Source organism: Mastomys coucha, unplaced genomic scaffold, assembly GCF_008632895.1.
Source record: "Mastomys coucha isolate ucsf_1 unplaced genomic scaffold, UCSF_Mcou_1 pScaffold12, whole genome shotgun sequence".
Taxonomy (NCBI): Eukaryota; Metazoa; Chordata; class Mammalia; order Rodentia; family Muridae; genus Mastomys; species Mastomys coucha.
In genome coordinates, this window is record NW_022196894.1 from 23035638 (window position 1) to 23058981 (window position 23344).

Sequence of the window (23344 nt, forward strand, 5' to 3'; positions counted from 1 at the left end):
GGTCTACAGAGTGAGTTCCAGGACAGCCAGGGCTACACAGAGAAAACCTGTCTCGAAAAACCAAAAAACAAAACAAACAAACAAAAAATAAAACAAAACAAAAAAAACCAAAACAGCTTGGAGCGGGAAAGAAGGATTTATTTGCTTTTATGTATCCCAAGTCACAGTCTACTGAATGGGTGCAAGGTAGGAATTCAACACAGGAACCTGCAGGCAGGAACTGAAGCAGAAGCAGTGGATAAGGCCTGCTGGCTCACTCAGGCCTGTTTTCTTATGTAACCAGGACCACCTGCCTAGGGAGATTCCCTAGAGGGAGCAGGATCCATCCACATCAACCATCAATTAAGAAACAAACTGGTTCACAGGCTCGCCTCCAGATCAGTCTGTTGGAGGCACTTTCTCAACTGAGGTTTCCTCTTCTCAGATGACTCCAGCTTATGTCAAACTGCCAAAAAATAATCAGGAGAATAGGATTAAGGCCCATCTGGTGGAGCTGAACTGTCAAGAGTTATGGAGAGAGGAATAGTCACTTCCCTTGTTTTTTGCATCCCCGTTTCCATGCCAATAGGCAGTAGAGGCCAGAGAAGAGTTTGAGCTAGTAGTGATAGAAGAATGAGGAAGGGGAAGTCTTGGCCCTTTTGCTTTAGGGCTGAGAGATCTTTCGGGTGCCTCCAGAGCTGTTCAGTTGGTTTGTGCATCACTCCAGAGTCCCTTGGCTTCTGGGGCACTTCAGAGACCAGCATCCACAAAGAAGCCAGGGATTCTGGATCTAGGCTGATTCAAAGTTCAAGCGTAGAGCTGTTTCACTGTGCCCAAGAAAGGAAGCCGGCAAATCCCCAAGGAAGACATTTGCTTCCCAGTATTACACATGCACAGGGAATTGCTGGTGATTTTCACGAAAGCCTGGGATTGTTGTCCATGGTAAGATCCATCAGTGAAACGTTTATGACCAAAGTGTATCTATACACAGAAGAATACTATTTGGCCATTAAACCTTGTTGACTTCTTAACTTTGCAGTGTTATGAATGAGTCTGGAGGGCATAGCTAAGGGAAACAAGACAGGCCCAGAAAGACAAATACCACAGGGATGATTTCACTCATTTGAGAAATCAAAACAAGCTGATGTCATAGGTGTAGACTGGGAAAGTGGTAATCAGACAGTGTGGAGAGGAGGCGAAGGAGGGGAGAGCCTGGCCTGTCCCTAACTAGGTAAAAGGAAGACAGTCTGGCACTCAAAAGCACAATTGTGTAACTATGGTGACTATTGCTGTATGTATTTCCAAATACCTTCCAGAAGAGAAGAGTTTGAATGGTCTCACAGTAAAAAAAAAATTATAAATGGCTGAGGTAATTAGATATGGTAAGATACCATACTGACTACTACACAACATAGTCTTATATCTAACCCATAGTGTGCCTAAAAATATGTACACCTCTTAACATATCAAATAGAAATATAATAACAATATGTAGAAGAAAAGTCAGCAATGGATATTTGGCTGACTTTTGCCGACTGCTTGGGTCTGACAGATGGGTGTGGGCAGGAAGCTCCAGGACCTCAACAGACGCTGACCATCAGTGGGTGTTGGTGACCATTTTTCCCAGTTACTGAGGAGATGGTCACCTTGTCCTTGTGAAGATCAAACTGAAAAATCTAAGTTCCTGCATCAAGGAATACAGTTGAGCCTAAGGGACAGAGTTTTCAGACAGAGAACGCAATGGCCACCTGTTATTATTCAGGGGTGTGTGAATCTGACTAGCCAGTCAAAGGCTTCTTTCTGTCTTCAGAAGAGTGTTTGTCTGCAAGGGCAGAGATGAAAGGCAACTTGTTACAAACTCTTCTTCGCCCTCGTGATGGGTGAGAGACAAAATGTCTACCTCCTGCCATCTGGTGGCCTTAGTTTGTCACTGCATCTTGAATTAGCCTCTTCACTTAGAAAAGGGTCAGTTACATAGAAAAGCAACAATGAAAAAAAAAACGTGGTTCCTGGCCTTGAGGGATTTACAGTCCAGTGGAATTAATTGGCCTGCTAGCATTTTAAATAAAAAGTACAAGGTGTTATCAAAATGCAGCACGGGGAAGAACACCTTTGCGTTCAGTCTTGAAGCACCCCTTATAGGCAGGCACCACTTTGACAAAAAGGAGGAGGCTTGTTCTAAATACAGAACACATCCCCTTGCTTGGTTAGCACCTGACTTGTTGGTAAGGGATAGGGGAAAGAAGGGACAGGAAAGAGCTGAGACAGAGGTAATGGCAGACCCCAGGATGCTTAAAACGCCTAACCAAGGAGACAGGTCTGCTCTAGAGCATTAAGCCAGAAAATAATGGGGTCAGATTTTGCTGATCAAAAGCAGACCTCTAGTGTCTACACATAAGCTTTTCAAATATTCATCAGTGGAAGCCATTATTTGGAATAGACAGAAACATCGTGATTATAATTGAAGAGAGAGTTCGTAGGTCAAAAATTAATCCAACACTGTGTCCCGTATGAGTGGTGCATGCCTACCCTTTTGACAAGCCAAATGGCTCAATAAAGCCACATTTAATAGCCCCTGCTGAGGAGGAGAATCCCGCCCTAATATGACCAACCCCTCTGTGGTTTTAGAATCCACTGAATCCTGTCCAGCCTATAATAGGATACTTATCAGTGTTCCCCTTTCCTAGACCCGTTCTAGATATTTTGTTTCATGGCCACCCCTATTTTATAGGTCAGTTTCCAAACAGGACCTAGACCCCCTAGCCTTAACTTCTAGCTTTATTTGTGAGAGGAAGGTGGAGATTAGCCATCTCTCCAGTCTCTATTAAGCATCTATTGTCTGCCACCCCATGTATCATCTCACATTCTGTCTCTGCAACCTGTATGTCATTCCCAACCCACAGATTGTCTGATGCAATTATGAGAAGCAATGCCTTGCATCTCATTGTGGCATTCGTTCTAAGAACTGTATTTTGGACTCAAGCGCTTTCTGCTGAATGGCTGCAGGACCCCAATTTGCAAGCGTTTCAGTTTTGTGACAGCGCATGGCTGCTGCATGGCATTTGCCTCAGGTGAGAAATTTCAGGCCAATGTTTGACCAAGCATGAGTGGCCTGCTGATGGACAAAGATGATTCCATTCCCCAATGCAATTTCTGGTGCCAGCTATAAATCCTCACCCACCCAGCCGTGTTTCCTGTGGTTCACCCTCTTGTTCCTTGTCTTTACTCACGCTTTGCCCACTCTCTCTGCATGGCAGGGTCAGTTTGCTCTCACTCTCCCACATAACTTCGCTGTTTCGAGGCTGTGTCCGGAACTGCCTCCTTCTTACCATCTGGCCACTATCTGCCATGCCTTCCCACCCGGCCCCCACCTTTCCTTGGAGGCCTTCACACAAAGATGCTAACTCACTCAGTGACTTTTTCTACAGTGCTCAGTGTGCTCCCTGTGGCTGAATAACTACTTCCACAATGAATCTTCCTTAGGCTCATTGTTATTTCCAAGAGCTCCTAGACCAGAGCTCTTTTATATGGCCTCCGCCAAGTTCAATAAACATTAAGCAAGTGAATATCACACTCTACAGCTAATGCTTTTGGACTGTTCTAGCCTTCATTAAAGGAGATGGAAATGTAATGCAGCCTCTTGCTTCTGATGACTAGAGGCAAGGCAGTGGAACAGGAGACTCTTAATCACTTCAGTCAGTTGTAGAGCTCTTCATTTCATGCTTGCCTCCCCTCAGCAAACTCTAGAGCAAGGGAACCATGGTGCTCCCCCCATGTTCTCAGCTATAGTATATGACCAATTGTCTGCTCAATGGATTTTTCACTTATAAGGATCCATTTGAAAGTTGATGACATTTGGGATCTATAAAGATGCTTCAAAGTCAGGTGGTTACACCTTTTTTTTTCCTTCCTGGAATCATTTCAAGTGAGATTAGGTGAGATGGAGGGGCTCACGGAATCGGGGCTCTGCCCCTCTTGATGCAGTTGTTCACCTCTCTCTTAAGCTCCCTAAGGACAGATAGACAGATGTGAATAGGGGGATGGATAATGCTAGGTCATCTCTAGATGGCCTTGCCTCTTCCAGGGAAGTGCTGGGAATTAAGACCTCAGTCATTCCATCTTGAGGAGTAAGTCAGGCTTGACTTGGTTTTCTAGAAACAACCATTTCTGACAGTGCCTTGAATTTCTTTTTAATCAATTTGGTTTCAAGTATCTGTCTCCTACTCCCTTTCCTGTTTGTTTTTTTTTTAAAAAAAAAAAAAACAAAATAAAACACCCACAAAACAAAGACAAACAAGCAAACCCAAAAAAGCAAAAGAAGAAAGAGTCCCAAACTTTGAGCAATGATTAGAATTGCTCAGTAATTTTCAATAAATTGAGTGCTGGTTTACATTCTTTTGATGATGCAATTCAGATGGCACACACATCAGAGTGCATGATCCTCATGCTGTGTGTCTTTGGAGCTTCAATAGACTGACACCTTCAGAAGGGGTTTGTAGATGCAGAACACTGAACACTGGAATATTATGACTAAACCAGCTTGGAAAACCCCAGCAAGTGGGGAGACTGAGCTGATAGTACAGCTCCAGACTTCTAACATCAGCAGCAGATTATGCAGTAAGTATCAGAAACGCACTTCAGAAACATAAATCAGACCCCAAATACGTTACAACCTTTGGATTGCCAAAGGCTTTGGAATAGATTATAACTTTGTCTCTGGTTACTGATGGGGGTAAGTTAATTTGGTTGTGTGTGAGAGGGAAACTCATTGAACTTAAGCAATGGAGGGTTTGTTCCTAGGACACACGTATACAGGAATAAGCCCTTTCAACTTTACTAGGAGCCAAATTAGCTTTATACATCAGGTCTCTCAAATGCATTTCTCTAGGAGTATAATCTAGCAGCAATGTATGTACTAAGTGTGGTCTGGTCTCTGGGTTGGAAGGGATAGAGCACAGGTTCCTATTCTTCTTGTAAAACTGTTATCATTGTTATTTTGTTTTCTCTGTGTGCATGATGCATGTGGGAGAATTTGTCTTCCATGGCACACATGTGAGAGTCAGAAGACAACTTTGTGGAGTTGGTTCACTTTCTCCATCTTGTTTGGGTTTGGGATGTCAGGCTTGGGTCGTCATACTCATAGAGCCAGTCAGGTGCCAAACTCTTATTCCTGTGTTTCATCCTCAGCATGGGTGACTCTTTGTCAATTTCTGCTTCTCTTAGAATCTATCCTTTTCTCTCTGCACCTGCAAGCTGCCTCATTTATTCTGTATTAAGTCATTTAGAGAGATGTAATTTGATTGTTATGGTTGACTTCTGTGACCCCCTAATTGGCAAGTTTTTCTTCAAGTCAAACCACAGTTGCTGAGTATCCTCTTTTGGCAATATTGGCATTTTGCTTTAGTAATTTCTTTTAGCATATTAATTTAGCCATTTCTTTCTTTTTTTAAAAGATTTATTTTATATTAACTGTGTATATATATGCAGGTGCCTGTGCATGCAGCATGCAGGTATGTATGTATATGTGTGTGGGTGTGTGTTTATGCAAGTATGTGTGTATGCAGTTGTGTATATATGCAAAGGTGTGTGTATGCAGGTATGTGTGTGCAGGTGTGTGTGTATGCAGGTGTGTGTGTTTTCAAGTGTGTGTGTGTATACAGGTGTATGTATGCAGGTGAGTGTGCAGGTATGTGAGTATGCAGGTATGTATTTAGGTATGTGAGTATGCAGGTATATGTGTGTATGCATGTGTGTGCAAGCATGTGTGTATGCAGGTGTGTATGTGAATATTTGCAGATGTGTGTCTGTGTGTGTCTGTGTAAATGTATTCAGATGTCTGTGGGTGTCCATGGAGGCCTGAGGCATAAGCTTTCCCTAGAACTGGGGTAACAGTTGTGAGCTGCCTACCATGTGTGCTAGGAACTGAATTTAGGGTTCTGAAAGAGCAGTGCACACTCTAACCACTGAGCCATTTCTACAGCCCCTAAACATGACTATTACTAAGTTGACTGGAGTTCTCACCTCCAAATACAAATGGTACACCAACCCTTTCCTTATAATCATGGGGAAGTTACACTGTCCAACTGGGCTGTTTCCACTGGTGACATGAAAAGTCAGCAACAAGCAGCATTTCTTTTTTTTTTTCTCTGCTGTTTCCATAGCTACCTTATCAATATGATGTCATATATCTTAGAAGAAAAAATACAATGAAACATAAACCATATAGAAAACAAACTTTGGTCTAAAAGAAAATATTTTCTGGCCATCACAGCATAAGATGGATGGTGTTGGGGGTGGGGAGGTCTACTTCAGATACTGTTTGCTGTTGCTGGAAGTTCACAAACCATCATGACTCACCGCGCTTCACTACAACTTGCCAAGCTCAGACAGTGTTTTTTAAGTGAATACTTCATTTCCAATCATATGGTTATCAGTCAAGATCTGTTTTGTTTTGGGTTCCCTAAGAACAGATCCTAAGATGAGGCCATGAGTGTTGAAGGTATGCCCAGAGACCTCGTGGGAGGAAAGAGACAGCTGGACGGGAAAGAGAGGGACAGCGCCTTGATCTGCTGTGAGAGCCAGCCCTGTTCTGAGTCACAGGAAGTCAGCCATACTGGACAGTTGCCCCAACCTGATGGAAGGGTCTGCACTTGTGAACTCTGGGTCCACCAGTCAGTGGATGTATGAAGTCAGGCTTGTTGTTAGCCATGGTGTCTTAGGGGAACCTTCTCCCAAAGTAATTCCTTACTTCAAGGATACAAACTATAGCTGTCAGGAGATGGACTTCCACTAGCACCCAGTATATGGCTCCCTCTAAGTGTTCTGTGGGAATTCCAGCTTCAGGCAACAGAAACTCTGACTGGAATAGGGGATAAGAGGAAGGTATTGGGAAAGACAGGAGGCTAACTGGTTAGACAGAGGGCAGGAGCAGATATGGACCATGGGCAGAAGCCAGGGTAAGCCTAGAGGTCAAGACTGTAGAGACTCAGCACTTGAGGGTGCTTCTATCTATAGTTGATTGACTTGTTCACCATCATACCTGGATGCCATTGGACATTGCCATAGCCACCATCCTGTGTGTCTCTTCATTACATCAACACAGCTATCTGAGCAGAAGCACCTGATTAGATAATTCTAGTTCACACATCCACAGTTAACGTGCTGAAGGTAGGGGGTGTGGTGGGTCTTTTCATCTAGGTGTTGGGAAGGCACAGGGTCTTACCAATTCCTCTCACCATGATCACATCCTCAGAAGGAAGTCAATGGGACAGGAGTTGAACCAGAAACTCTCACTGATGGCCAGAATACCTGTAAAACTTGCAAGATAGGTCAGAATGCCTCTCTTTATAGTTGTAGAAATGTAGGCAATGAGAAATAACTTTACTGATCCAATTAGAGAGGTCAAGTATCTTCATTTATTTCCTTACTGAATATGTATTTATTCATTCTAGGTACTTCCTGGTGTAGGGATTCAACATGGAGCAAGCTAAACAAAAGGTCCTGCTCTTGCCAAGTGCATGGTTTTGTGAATTGTGGGATGGGAGAATGAGGCAGAGAATTAGAGATGCCTCAAACCTGTGATAAAGGGTGATGGAGATAGCAGCAGGTAGCACCATGGAAGGAGTACAGGGAGTCATCTGCCTTATGGAGAAAAGCAGTTTTAATTTAATTGGTCAAAGTCATCATTGCTATCTCAGTGGCATCAGAACAACTACAGGAAGAGGAAAGAGAATAAAAATGGGTGCTGGGGGAGTGGAGGACTAGGAAGAGGAAAACAGTAAGAAAGGGAAGGAGTGAGGTGGAGGCAGAGTTCTAGGGAAAGGAACAGAAGCCTAACCTTCCTGAGGCCCTAGCTCACCAGGTATGTTCAATGACATGGGAAAAAGCACTGTGGAGGAGGTGAAGGGTCAAGGAGTAGAACACCAGCAGGCTGTAAGGAGGCAGATTGAAGCATGGGGAAGGAGTCTTCTGAGGAGAAGTTTGGCATGATTAGACTTCCATTTGTAAGAGTGGATGTTGTGAAGACAGAGACGGGTTCAGAGGTTACCGAAATGAACACTGAGTGGTAATGGAGCCTAGGAATTGCTCCAAAATATGTCCCTGTCCGGATACCTGGAAACAAGATAATCAGGTCAACAAGACTTTGTAGGTGCAATTAGATTAAAGATGTCTAGTTGAGATTATTCTGGCTGTGGTGCACAAAATGCAGTCTTAAGGGCAGTAGTAAGAGGGGATCAGTAGAGTTAGAAGGAAAAGGTCAAGATTCATAGTGGCCAGGATGAAAGTCAACTTAATTGATCATCAGTTGGCAAATGGATAACACAGGAAGGAGGAGCAGACGGAGGGGAATATAGATGATTTTGATATAGATTAGATATAGATATATTCTTATCTTTATGTAGAACAAGATTCATATGTATATAGGGGGATTCACATTATATACATACATATATGCATACACAAATACATATGTGGAGAGGGAGACAAAGAGAGACACAGACATAGAGAGATGGACACAGAAAAAGACAGAGAGAGGAATGAAATCGAATCTTAAAAACAAAAGAAATCTTGTTATTTGAAAAACCATGGCTAAGCCTGGAGGACTGTTTACTAAAAGACACAGTACATATATTGGTAGAGAATGATCGTATTGCATGGCCTTGCTTCTTTGTGGAATCAAAAATTGTGGAACTCACAGAAACAGGGGAATTTAGTTAACAATGGTTTGGAAGGTGAGGGAAATGAGACACTGCCTACAGGGTATGGAATTTTGTTTGTGGAGAGTGCACAAGTTGTGAAGATGTAATGCCCATTACAATGACTTAGTTAAAATCAAATATTTGAAACCTGAAAGAGGGAAAGGTGGGGCTTAAGTGTTCTTTGATTGCAAAAGTGTCTTATGAGTAAAGTAACATATGCTTCACTTAGCTTGATTGTAGTAATTACCCCAAAGGGCTCTCCTATACTCCAATATCACACCGTCTTTCTTGAGTGTAATACAATTTTCATTTTCTATTACACCTCAATATGGCTGGGGATAATAGGAAGAGTGAAGATGGAAGAAGTGATGGAGATGTTACACTACTGGCTCCGACATGGGAGGGACTGTGGGCCAAGAAAAGGAGTTGGCTTCTAGGAGCAAGAAATATCAAAGGAATTGTTATCCAGATCTGCCAGGAGCCCAGCCTTGAATACCATGACCTTTAGAACCATAAGGTGGTGAGGAATGAAGTTGTTTTATTAACTCTGTTGAGATTTGTTATAGGATTGAGAAGACCCAGATACATGCATGCTATCTTGTGGAGTAGAACAAACAGTGCTTATGGATAACAGATATGAGAATGAGCCAGAAGTAATGATATAAGTTCATGAGAGAGCAGTTGAAAGGATGGAGAAGGCCTACTCCAAATACAAGGCTCTGGTCCATTCTGCTAGCTTCCTTCCATTCAGAATATGGCTAGGATTGATCTGGAACAGTGTTCATGTGATGACCTTTCAGCTTGGTGGCTAGATGGATTTCTTCATAGTCTTTACTCTGTGCTGATTTAAAACCATCGTTGGTGCTCACTGTACAGCCTCTGCCAATCAGACCTTCCTATGATGGCTACAGTACATATAGAATCTGAGATTAGATATTTATATTTTATTTCAAGACAGAGATAAGGAAATATTTGGACCATGAATGTTATTTTGAGGTAAACCCTGTTGACTAGAGGCCGCTGCAGCTGCTTGGCTTATGGGGTTTTTAGAATGAGGGATGGATTTCCTGAGAGCATCAGTTATAACCAACATTCTTAAGATTATCGTTGGCTAGTAACATGTCACTCTAGTGTAGTAGAAGTAGCTGGAGTATCCCATACCCCTAATTCTTCTATTCTGAGACGATGCTCTTTCTAAAGCTCCACATTGCTGCCACACATTAAGGATGCCGCAGTCAAGGTTTTCCAAGAGCCCTGGTGTGTCTGGTTCTTGCCTGTCTGTGATGTGCCTGTCAAGGCTTAAGCGAGTTTTCAGGCATCCAGAGTCTCAGTGCTGTCTGCTTCTAGTACCAAGGAGCAGACACTGACCTATTTTTGTCTTTCCTCACCTGCCGTCTTATCTGGCTTTACTCTGACCATGTTTGCCATTGTCCAGGCTGAAGTTAGCAACCTCGCCTTCCAGGGCAGATGGTACACATCCTTTCTAGACTGAGTGCTGGAAGCCAGACTCAGTGAGGGGCCCTATTCTGATGGGAAGCTCTGGGGGGTAGACAGAGAGGTCAGGTACCTTCTGTTATAGTTTGCCTAATAATAATTTTGGTGAAAGATGACTAGAATAGGCAAAGCAAGGAAAGAAGAGATTAGTGTGTGAGGGCCACAACAAGCACCCTTGACCTTCTGGGAGAAAGTTTCCATGAAAATAAGAAAACAAAACAAAACACTGCAGTCCCAGTGGAAGGCACATTGGCTTTAAAACTGCCTGCCCTCCTGAGTCCCAGTGTGGGCCTGGAACCTGCCAGGCCTGTGTGACAGGTATTCTAGGATTGTCACTTCTGCTGCTTTCTGACTGTGGCAAATATGATGTATCTAGCAGCATTCAGATTGAATTACTTGTGTTAAGTATTATGGGATAAGTATTCTAGAGACCAACCAAGAGAGCAAATGAGTGAAAAGCACACCATCCATATACTTGGTAGTTGGGCTCTCAAAGGACCATTTTCATAAAACAAGGATTTTGGCCAATATTATTTTGAACAAAGAACTGTTGAATAGGAGGTCAACATCATGCTCATTTATTAATACTGTTGGAAGAGTCCCCAAGGCATCTCAGATAGAAAATAGTTACTGTCATTATGAACTTTTGAACTGTTCTTACTCATTTTTTCCCTATAGACCCCCAGGTAGTTCAATAAATATGGCTTCCTTATTATTCTCTTTGGAAGAATAGAAACCCTTACAATAGAAACTCTGTGTGTTCCTGGGAAGAGCAGGCATCACCCTTAGAACACACTGCCTGACCACAGCATCTCTTCACTCTCAGCCAGTTTCACCCAGCTTCTCTTTGTGTTTGTTCTGCTTCCAACTCTTTACTTCATAGCCCTAATCTCTTCCCTTTGTGTTCTCTTTCCTGGATATCAAACTAAATGATCCTCACTCTCTCTGCTAATATTTTACCTATTTCTCAGGAGCTGTGCTCAAAAGCAAACATCTTATCCTGACAACTTACCATTTTATTCATGTCAGACAACAGAAATTTTCTTCCTTGGAGCAATTGTGAAAGCTATTAAGGTAGTAAAGTTTATTGCCTCCAGAAGTTCCTAAGTAGCTGGCAGTGACTCCAACAATGATAAAATGTGGTTCTTTTCTTACCACACTTACACTCCACTGCCTTGGGTCTGTGCCATAGAGTGCTTATATTTTTTTTTCTTTCAGTGTTATAGTATATTTTACAAAATGTTCAAAATGGTAATTAATCTGAGCTATGCACCTAAAAAAAGATAAATTTTCTTGCCAGCTCATGAGACAGAGATATACATGGGCAGAGCCAGTTCTGGGAATTACAAGTTTTACAAGGAAGGGTCTTGGGAAGATGGTATAGTCACCAAATGACGGGAAAATGGTGGTGGTTAGTGGCTTGGGTAAAGAGAGTGGGTGGGGGGAGAAGACAGATAGTGGATGAGGGCAACATAGGTTGTGAGTTTGAAGACATAGAATGGGAAGAGAAAACACAACATCATACCCTGGATGTCTGGGTGGACAGGTACAGGTATCTGTTATGTGCTGAGAGGAAGCAGTGAGCTATCTGGGTGCTCAGGCTCTGTGGGGATTAAAAATGCAATGCAGCACTTCGTGGCAATGTGCACTGAATCTTCAGAAAGAAAAATGAAGTTGATTGATTTGCTCATTTCTTCTCTGTATTGGGGAGATGATCTCACACTGGCATATGAACATTTACCCCAGAGTCAAAGCAGTTACGTATTTGGGGCTACTTTCATGTTACTTTATTTGGATATTACCCAGGTCTGGTAAACTTTACTTTGAATGTATCAGCTTATCTCAACCCTGCTACAGAAACTAAGGCAAAGAACTGTTTACCTGGAGTTGAGGAAAAAAGAGGGAAAGTATTTGTCATCCTTCTGCCTCTGCAACCCAAGAGAGAGGGCCTGGGCTTGATGGTGGCAACCAGAATCAAAATAAAAGACCTCCAGGGAAAGGCAAAAGCTCAGAGGAAGAGTGTGGGCTCTGGGATGCCACAGGCTCAGCCCAGACCTCACCCGGGTATTTCCTTGTCCAGGGGAAGGGAATTGAGATCAGCAAAAGGAACATTCTTCACATTAAAACTAGCAATTCATTCTTTGAAGGGTGGCTTTAGATATTACTTAGCTATGCCTCACTGTGGCTAGAATATACAAGAAGGAATTAGCCTCTGCCTTGCTGCAGTAAGGCAGGGTGGTCGATTTCACTATGGCTGGCTGTCAACTCCTTATGGAACTTCCTTTTGTTTCCTCCTGTAGTAAGAATAACAGTAGCTATCTCAGGGGACAGTGAGGAGAATTTGGAATAATAAAATGTATCTGTTCATTGACTGGTGCACCAGAGGGAAGTAAGATGCATCAGTGCATCAATTATTATAGTTTAAATTTAAAATTATTTGAACTGGATGCTTAAAACATTTATGCCTGTAGGGGAATCCTGTGATGTTCTGAGACATATATGTACACTGTGAAACATCAGGAAAAATGCATCCACCTCCCTAAATATTTGTTCTTTCTTTATGGTAAAAACCTCACATTCTTTCTACCATTGCCTTAGCTGACTTTCATCACTATGAAGAAGTACCTGAGAAGAGCCGATTTTAAAAGGACTGGTCTTGCCTGTGCTGTTGTTTCTGGGTCCAGGTGAGGCAGTATATATCATGGATGATGGGCAAAGAAGGGCAAAGCTACTCAGGTTGGGAAGCAGAGAGGATGAGAGAGAGAGAGGGAGAGAGAGAGAGAGAGAGAGAGACAGAGAGAGAGAGAGAGACAGAGACAGAGACAGAGAGACAGAGACAGAGAGAGACAGAGAGACAGAGAGAGAGACAGAGAGACAGAGAGAGACAGAGACACAGAGAGACAGAGAGAGACAGAGACAGAGAGAGACAGAGAGAGAAAGAGAGAGAGACAGAGACACAGAGAGACAGAGAGAGAAAGAGAGAAAGAGAGAGAGAGAGAAGGTGGGGGAGATGGGGAGAGAGAAAGAATGGGTAAGGAGGACAAGGTCCACTTGAACTCATACCCCAGTGACCAGTTCCTTTAACAAGGTCTCAGTTTCAGTGAACTTCATGACAGTCTAGACATTGGTTGCAGCACCATTGTCTGGGGACCAAGCCGTCACCACAGGAACCTTTGGGGATGTTTGCTACCGACACCATAACAATAAGCCCTTAGAAACTCATGGTGCTTTGGCATCATCTATAGTTGCACTACTATGTGGCACACACCAGGGCTTCCTGTGCCTGACTGGCTATAACCTAGTATCCCATCGTCATCCTTTCCTACTCAAACTTCCTCTCTCTGCTCTTTCCAGCCTCTGGTGACCACGGCCTCTCAACTGGCATGAGAAGCACTGTTAGGTTCCACTATGCCTGCAATCACATGGTACTTACCTTTTGGTTCCCTTTTTTTTTTTTTTTTGTGGCTACATAGGTTTTTCTTTTTCTAATTTTTTGCTGTTTTTATTTGTTTTGGTTTTTTTGCCATTGAGTTTTGGGACTCTTTATAGGATCTGGACACTACTCTTCTGTCAAGTACACTTCATGTGTTCTCTCCCAGGCAGTAGGTTTGCCCTTTCCTCTGAAGCGTTTCTTTGGATGTGTGTGAGATACTTACTTCAGTGTATCACTGTTTGCTGATCTTTGCTTTTGTCTCCTGTGCTTCAGGTGTTGTGTCTAAAATCCCTTTGTCCCATCCATACACTTTGACGCATTGTTCCTGTTTTCTAACAGTTCCTCAGTTTCTGTAAGCTTGCCTCGGGGAAGGCCCAGGAGAACGGAAATGGCTCCTCTTGAGTTACCGGAAGCAGGAAGTCACAGCTATAGGAGCAGGTTACCTCTGTGAAGGGCCAGCGAACTCCATTGTTACCTCAGTTTTATATACTGGCTACGACATGGAGAGGTATTGTAAGAAGTAACTAAAGCAAGCATGCCTAAGTCCTGTAGCTGCTTTCCTTTGCTTTGTTCCTACATCTCTCTACCTGCTGCTTCTTCTCTTGCAGCATTACTGTTGATGTACATTCATTGTACGTAGCGCTGGAGACAGTCTCCTTCGTGCGTATCATGTACTTTGAACATATTCGCCCTCTCCAGTCCTTCCTTCTAGTTTTTCTCCCTCTTTTCCCTACTCTCCCATGCCCTCCCTCCCTTAGAGTCTCTTCTGTTTTCAACATGTATAGGACACACACATGAGAATAAATGCCCGTAATTATACAAATTTCAGAGCCTGCAAATGAAAGTAGGCTCTGAAATTTGGCAATATTTGTCTTTCTGCATCTGACTTATTTTGTTTAATAGGATAATCTTTAGTTACTTCTATTTTCCAGCAAACAATGTAATTTATTTCCTTTCTGTGGCTGAATACATCTCCAGTGTATGTGTGTGTGCCACATTTTCTCTGATTAACCCAATTTATTAATCTTACGAGCTAAGAACTTTAGGAGCGCTAGAAAGCAATATTATAGAAAAATCAGGATTAGCATGGATAAGCATGTTAGATACTAATTGCATTTTTTAAAGCTTGAGAACAATTATATTACAATTTAAAAGAAAAGCCCAAGGATGGCAATTGCTCAGAAGAAGGAAATAGAGGAGAGAAAGACAAAGCTGTTTTGCTTGAGGTGAGACAGCATGGTGGCCAGCCATATGATGGTAGGCCTATAACTCTCTGAACAACAGGTCGTTGGCCAAGTGTCCAGGACCAGCCATGAGTTCTGTACTGTGGAGTGGGCCTTAAGTCCAATCAGAATGTGGTTGCTTATTTTATTAATGTTATTGACATTATTCTATATCTTGCCAAAGGTCAGTCATTCACAGATTTCATGGCTAGGTAACAGTTTTGATTATTTTTCCTCCCACAGAAGCATATGTAGCATACATATTGAGTCACTCGAGAGGAATTTTCCAGTTCCGTACCAGCTTGATTTCTTCATGTCTTGTATATGTTGTTTTTAATGACATATATTTAGACTGATTCCAACATTTGGCTACTGAGAACAGGGGCTGGTGGTGATAAATGTGAATATGCAGGTATGTCTCTGATATAATGAATTAGCTATACACAGAAGTAGTGTATTAGGTCTTATGTAACTATTGTTATTATTATTATTATTATTATTATTATTATTATTATGTTACCCACATACTAATTTACATAGTAGCTGCATTTATGTTCCCACCAGCACTTTTTAAAGCTTCCTTTCCCTTACATCTTTATCACTACCCTACCCGTTGTTATTTGTCTTAATGTTAATTACACTAATTGGGCCACAGTAGATTGTAATACAGTTTTAATTTGCATCTCCTAATTTCTAAGGTCTTTATATTGGACATCTATATTATAAGTTTTGAGAAGCATGCCCTTATTTTATTGGTCCAGTTCTTGACTAGGTCTTCCTCTTATTTCCTCTTTCTGAAATCCCATTTGTCACTATCCAATCATTTATTTGTTTGTTTATTTATCTGTTTGTTTGTTTGGCATGGCTCTACAGTAAGAAAAAGATTCAATTCTTCATTTTTTAAATCCTAGAAGCAGACAATGATGGAAACAAGGATGGTACATTTTTATACACTTGTCTATCTTTTCTCCACTCCATTTGTCATGTCAAGGATGATGGTTAGTACTGACAGTCTTCTGAAAGAAGTCTCACTTTGATTAGGGACTTACATAGTCTAGAACTATTTCTTAGAAAGATGTCATATATGTTATAAGAATATAATAGGGTCTGCAAGGTCTGGGTGAACACCAGAGTGAATCATGGGAGACAGACACTTAACAGAGCTTCGCAGAAGAAACAACTTAGACATAGAATTTGGGACACCATGATGGACCTTCTGTAAGTGAAGGTAACTGCAATGAGCAAAAAAAGAGGTGCCTTGTAAGTAAAGTCCTGGCTGTAGATACCTATGAGATATATTTGGTGCATGGTGGCAGTTACGGCTGGCTAGACTATATTTCATGCTAAGAGGGATTGTGAGAAATAAGGTTGAGGCATTCTTATGAACAGTTCGTAATGACAAGACAATGCATTTATATTCAGTTTGATTTGCAATGAAGAAACAGAATTCTTTTGAGTAGGAGTGCAAGGAGTATGACAACAGGGATGCAGGAAGTCGCTCTCAGAAAGTGGTGGAGTTTACATGTGAATCCAGAGGCAGACAGATGAAGAATCTGTCTAAGACTTCAATGGCTGGTCAGGGAGAGAGAGCAAGAGTAGTGTGTGTCCACGTTCTAGGCCCATAGGACCGTAAGCAAGATGGCATACAGGTAATTACTTGAAATTAGATTGATCCAGGGTGTTCTGAACACACTATAAAAAGAAGAAGAATTTGGAGAAATGACCAAAACCTCATTGAGTTATGAAATTAATATATAGTGTCTTTGTTACAGGGTTGTTGCAGAGATTGAACAAAAAAAATATTTCTAATGTGTTTAGGATAGCTATAGACACATAATAGAAGCTACATACATGTGTGTTAAATAACTTGAAGTAAATATAGGAAACAAATTGATCCCACAGAGGGCTCTTAGTACTCAGAGGGATTTCATACCTGATTCTTAAGGGTTTTTTCCCGTTGGATAACTCCCCACTGAGGCATTGATTCAGATGGATAACACCTTGCTATTGTTGACATTTTAAACTTTATTTTGGTGTGTGGTAGCTTGAGTTTTCTTGCTCCTACTCAAGGCAGAGCTGTGATGAACACTGGTATTATTCAGTCTATCTGGAGCTCTGAAAAATGCCAGGCTTATTCAAGGGAAGATCTGTTTGTAGCTCACCTTCAGTGTGATTAGTTCATAGGAAGCTGGTCAGATTTAACAAAAGGATCAACTCTCTCCATGGCAAACAATAGACAGTGAACAATGGAAGTACTCTACTGGTGCTAATAATGAAGCGTATGGCTTTGAGACAGACACATTTCTGTTTTCGTTTCGCAAACTCTAGAGTTAAGGAATCAGATTTCTGTGGGTGTTACTGGGGAATTTCCATAGCTACTTAAACATGAATATTTTGTGTGCCTCCACAGGACATCTAAGCAACATAAGCAGTACTCTGATTGAGTTGGGTGAACAACCTGTTTGTATTCCACCCTTGGTACTTCTGATCTCAGCTCAGATACACCATGCTAGTACTCCCAGTAAGATCCATCTGAAATGAATGTGTAGATGATATAGCCTGTAAATTGTCTGTAATCTGAAAATAAGAATATATATGTATATGTATATGCATATACATATGTATATGTATAGGTGTAAAATGAAAATGATCTTTTCATAATAAATAAATAATATATGTTTGCACAAATTTACCTGTATTTTGTAGCGTTGGGAACTTTAGATCCTATGAAAAAATAAATGATTGTTTTCTAATGAGACCAGTTGCTTGTATGTGGCTCTGCTTTGTAAATTCTTGGAGTGTTAAAATCATTGTAAATTCATTTTGTTTTGAATCTTCTTTCTCCAAGTGAGACCCTCTGAATACGAAGCATGATTTTGCAGACTTGATTTTTACTTTCCCAGCCGTCTGCATCTGCCATTCATTCGTCGTTCATCTTACCTCTCTTAAAAACCCAGATCAACTAAAAGAGGAATTAAAAAAAAAAAGCCTCTGTTTAAAAAAAGGTATCTGAAATTTCACAAAGTATGTTGGCATCACAGCACCCCATGCATATTTAAACACCATCATCAAGACAGGAGGTTGGAGGAAAAAATCAGGTTGTGATATTTGGGAACAGCAGGTGTGGGAAGGAGGGTGTTGACACCCTCTGAAAATGGATAGGAAATGTTGTGTGGCAGGTTCCCTCCTCAGCTCCCAAGTCACCTGGGGTCCCCAACATGCTTTAAGCAAACTCTAACGAGCTCCAACTTGTCCCTAGTAGCCTGTGGCTCTGCAGTGGCAGTGTAACATGGAAGCCGGGCTTCCGGCAGACTCCCGCTCCCAACAGCTGCAGTCTTTCTTTTGTGCCGATTTTTATACAATTTCTGGTGTAATTATACCTCTACTGTAAATACCTAATTATGTAAGAGAAATTTGGGAAAGTAAAGGTGTCCAGGTCAAGGATGGATGGAGACAGTTGAAACTTCAGGACTGTCCCAGAAACTCGATGAACAATGAGGAGCACGAGCAAGGTGCAGATAAAAGGAAGGGGCCACCCATACCTTCCCATAGCAGAGTCTACCCATCAGAGGTTGCCAGTGTCCTGAACACACGGGTCTCTCTGTTGTTTCCTTGCCACTGGGGCAGATTTCACCCTCCCACCTTTGCCTCTGGCCTTTGTATAATTTTTCCTGAATTAGAAATTTTGAAATGATTATCAGAGTGGATGGAGAAGATTCAATACTCTAGGCCTTGAACTTTTATGTACATGGAAACTCCTTAGCAGGTCTCTTCAACAGGGAGGCTTCTAGACTTGCTTTAGGAGATACCAATCTAGTAAATAAAGACTGATGCCTGAGAATATGTAATTAACACATGGCTCTCACACACGTGGTCCACGGACTGCCTGTACATAAAATGCCATCTGGAGCAGAGTTGATTTTGATATAAAACAATGTCATGACATGAAGTCTGGGTTAAGACTAAAGTTGTGAGGTATTAGCTATACGTCCAGCCTTGACAATGTGGATGGAGAAAGTAGTCAAACTCCTTCTGTTACAGGAGCACAATCAGGGGTGTGGCTGCTTAGGAGCCAAGACAAAAAGAAAACTGTCCTTTTTTTCCTACATGACTTGGGTTGTCTATTTGCAAAATTAGTCACATAATGAAGGTGAAAATTAATGGAAATGTACATTCCAAACCCTCAGAAATATGGCTTTGGCTTGAGAATTCTTGTTCCTGAGATATCTCTACAAATTAGAGTATGCAATATCTTCAAATATGAAGTTGGGTGACTGGACTTGCAACTGGGATGTAGTACAGATGAACAAAGCACTTGGAGTGGGGATCCTTCACTGTCTCAGGACCACTCTTGGCACGCAGCCCCATCAACCCTCAACCCCTCACTTATCTCAGAGCTGAAGGCCTCTCTTTCATGCAGCTTCCTCCCTGATCGCTTCATTATTTTGCCAGAGTTAAACATTGCCCTGAAAAATTAGTCCCAGTGATAATAGCTGAACAGGTCGAAGCACAGGATGCCAATGCACAAAAAAAGCCCTCACTTTGGGTTGACAAGATGATATAGAGGGTCAATGCCCCTGTTGCTGCTTAAGCCTGTCTACCTGAGTTCGATCTCCAGGACCCACATAGATAAAAATTGTTAAAAGACTATCTTTAAGAAGTTCTTTCTCAGCCAGGCAGTGGTAGCACATGCCTTTAATCCCAGCACTTGGGAGACAAAGGCAGAAGGATTTCTGAGTTTGAGGCCAGCCTGGTCTACAGAGTGAGTTCCAGGATAGCTAGGGCTATACAGAGAAACCCTGTCTGGAAAAACAAAACAAAACAAAACAAAACGAAGAAGTCCTTTCTCTGAACACATCTAAACCTCTTCAGTTTGCAGAAGAGGAAGACATTTGAGAGTGAATCTTGTCAGGAACCTCCTTGTAAACCTACATCCCAGGAGTTGGGGGTCTAAGCAGCGACCCTTGTCCTATACACAGAGACAGAATACCTTGTATCCTTGGCTGCCTGATGCCCTTCCTACTTTCTTTAGAACCTCTGAGTCAGAAGCCGGTTTCTATGCATTGTGATTCACCACCCGCACTTATTTACATCTTTAGAATTTGTTCACCTTCTTCCTTTGGAGGCTTCCTTGTCAAGACAAGTAAAATGACTAAGTCATATTCTAATCTTGCATAGGTGAAATGAGCAGAAGTAATCATCTGATTGCACTGCAGTTTTAAAACATCTGAGTCATTTTCTTTTTTAAAAAAAAAATTATTATTTTAGCCCTGTGCATGGAACATTAGCCTCTCTGCTCACTACACTGGACATGGAATTATGGTGTCTATGTGGCAAGAGGGGTGTAAGTTTTTCCATGGCGATAGAAAAGGGGAATCATTCAAGAGAATGCGTCCTGAGAGGAGAATGGGAACTCTACTGCTCAGTGTGAACTTGCATCCATATTGTCTCTCTCACGGAGTGGGTAGTGTTCGAACTCCAGTGTGGAATGGGCTGTGCTTTCATCTGATAAAGGTCTATGTGGCTGCCTAAGGCCTAATCTCTTTTCTTATCTGGTGACATTGAATAATGGCTTTCATTCCAGGTCACCCTCATTTCCTCCTGAGCTTCACAGGCAGGGAAGGGCCTAGGTGTTTAGCAGGAATGATGAGACCTGCCCTTGGACATGAGTCAGACCTCTAATCTATTCAGCAGAGGAGGGTTCACAGAAACAGGGCCCATGGTAAAAATTCTGCCTCTGTGTTTTCTTGGTATTTGTGTTTGAAAGGAAGAACATTGAAAGCAATGTGTTGTGCTTTGGGGAAACCCTCATACCTGTTAATAATAGCTGGTGTGGCTGTGCCTCTGTTGTCTTCTTAGTTATTTAGAGTTCTATAGTATTTTGGGGGAACAAAGGCGGTGCAAAACATCACAAAGTAAAAACATGGTCCTTTCATTGAAAACTCCAGCCTGTGTCAAGTTGCACACAAAACTAGCCAGTACAGATAGCTTATCCAGAATAAACATAGAGGGAAAGTGAGGTTTGGGAAGAATTTAGTCCCTTATCAAAATTTAAGAAAGGCCTCTTGCTTCTCCTTGGACACTCATTACCTCTAGTGGCAAGTGCTCCTAAGGCTCTAAAGAAAAACTGAATTTTCAGATATTTGTTTACTTGTTTGTTCAGTCATCCATCTACTGAGCACCTGGAGTTAGCATATACTATGCTCTACTCTCAAAAGGATGCTTAGTGCCCAGTCTCTACTTTTAAGGAAGGCAGCCATGTATATATAAAGGTAGGAAACTGACCGTAATAGTTGTACCACAGATGTATGCTTTGTGCTATTGAAACTTAAATCCCTCAGTTTATAACCCCCTAGCCTGCTCCTGCTTGTTTGAAAAATTGATGCCAGAATCAAGACATCATTACGTGCTATGCTCTCTCAAAGACTATTACTAAGAGAGATATAGCTGGGGAATTAGGGTGTGAGACTCTTGAAGACAGGATCTAGACACCCTGGTGAGGTATGGCTATGCAGTAGTCTTTCAAGTGGTCTCTTAGGGGTAGGGCAGACCTGAGAAACAGGAGGTTATTGTTTATACCTGTTCAGAATCCTCTTGTCTCTGTACTGCCCCAGGAGGTAGGTAAGAGAACAACCCTGCTAACCAGGGAGAGGATTGGCTGTGTGATCATGCCACAGGCCACTTTGTCACCTTCCAAGAAATGACAGGAAGGCTGGTGTTATCAACCAGAGATTCCTAACCCAAATAAACACCTATTCCTATTCCTTCTTGTGGACGTTGGGACAGAAGGGGAGTGGGAAGGAGGGAAAGTCGCCAGAGTGATCAGAGAAGGGAGATGTTAGATAAGACACCATGGGAAATGTTCTCTTGATTTCCTACAATGGGCCACAGACACAGCTCAATGAGTTCTTACCTAGCATGCAGGAAGCTATGAGTTCACTCTCAACTTCAGAGGTAAAGGCTTAAATGCTTGTCCTTGTACACGTGTGCTGTGACTCTGCTTCTTATTGGGAGGGGGGCTGTGCACAGCCTTTATTCCTTTTTTTTCAGGTGTAGTCCTATGTTCTGAAAAATAGTACTTCATATTGATGTCGATGGCCCTGATTTACAGAGCTCATATTGCCCCACAGTCTCACTTCCTCTCTCAGCAGCTGGGTGTGGGACTCCCACTCTATAGAAAGAGAGACAGCTGAGGCCTAGGCGACTAGGTTCCTTGTACCTCTCCTCAGTGAATGGCAAGTGTGGGAACAGGGATCAGCTTTCTTGCTTGGTGTTTTTCTATTGTTGTGCTCCTCCGGGGCATACAGTGTTTGCCACCCCAACATTTGAAAGCTAGAGCGTGACAAGACCTTAGCCCAGGCTGAGAGGTACCTAGTGACCATTGGGAAGCCAGTGACAGGCAACTGTTTTCTCAGGTGCTTGCCCTTTAATGTTAGTGGTTGAAACAGTGGTTAATTCCATTGCTCCTACTCCTAAGAGGCCAGGGTGGCACCCAGCATCACTCTGCTCTGACCTCTATTTGCCCCAGCCTGACAGGGGATGTTTGTATGGCAGTTCTTCTTTATTGCCTTATTTTGTGGTGTGACCTAGGTGGCAGTTCTGTGACAGCCTTTCTACAGCCACAGGGGTGGTACTGGGGGTGGTGGTAGAGGGGAGCATAAGTCAGTTAATGTGGCTCAGTGCACCATGCAGAAGGCATTCGTGCCTAACTCTGCCATCTGCATTTGTTGAATTCCAAGTCTTCCTTAAGTCCTCAGATCCAAAGCTGATCTCCACTTTTTCAGAGCCTCCTACAACTAATGGATCCCTTCTCCACGTGATCACAGTACTGTTCTGAGGTTTGGGTCCATCAGCTTGCTCACCTACTTCTTAAATGTTCTGTGTCAAATTGAGACCCTTGACTTTTTTCCCACCTTGGCTACAGAGGGAAGTGTGCTTGGCCAACGTGTATTTTTTAGCTCCTTGCTTGTTGAATGTATTAATGCTGAGTGATGACTCAATGTCAAGGACATTGACATTCCTTGACATTACAAAGGAAAAAAAAAAGACTCTCTACTCACTGGAACCCTGGAAGCCATAGATGAGTGAACTTTGTGTCTGATATACTAAGAAATCTCTCCCAGGCTCTAGTATGTTGAGGACTATATATAAACTGTTTTTGAATGGAGAATGTCTCTTATTATTTTTCTTAAAAGAGTGGAACCCAATCAGACTGCTTTTTCATTTTATACTTGCTTCCCCAGACATAAAATAAACATAATATGACTTTACTAGTCTGATGAACGTGACAGAAGATTTACAATGGAAATTGAAAATTTGTGCTATGCACATACCACTTTGTTCTCTGTTCTATCTCCAGCAGTTCCCTTCCTCAGGCCAATCATGCTTAGTTTTATACCAACTTTCCATGTAAGGCCCCCTTATTTAGGTTTTAAAATGTGCCCATTAGGTTTCCATCTTGTTTTTTAGCATTGTTGCTATGTGGAGACTTCTCCGATCTTCCCACTACAACTTAT

General features: G+C 42.1%; 1 protein-coding gene and 1 long non-coding RNA gene across 4 annotated transcripts in view; one reads left to right on the top strand and one right to left on the bottom strand.

Annotated features, from left to right (window-relative positions):
- Positions 1–117: 117 nt before the first annotated feature.
- On the bottom strand, positions 118–13978 carry LOC116086360. Of its 2 annotated transcripts, XR_004116888.1 has the most exons (3): positions 13829–13978; positions 7202–7295; positions 118–445 (listed from the first exon to the last, which is right to left on the bottom strand). It is a non-coding gene; the product is annotated as an uncharacterized LOC116086360 (long non-coding RNA). The 2 variants fall into 2 exon arrangements; XR_004116889.1 differs by lacking the exon at positions 7202–7295.
- Positions 13979–15119: 1141 nt separating this feature from the next.
- Positions 15120–23344, top strand: part of Tprg1 (tumor protein p63 regulated 1) — a 142553-nt gene continuing 134328 nt past the window's right edge. The window contains exon 1 of one of the 2 annotated variants that reach the window (XM_031363546.1): positions 15120–15240. Coding sequence is in view for 1 of the 2 variants with exons in the window: in XM_031363542.1 (XP_031219402.1) it covers positions 15235–15240 (6 nt within the window). In the remaining variant the exon portion in view is untranslated. The remainder of the gene's footprint in view (positions 15241–23344) is intronic. The other variant, XM_031363542.1, reaches the window with a different exon arrangement.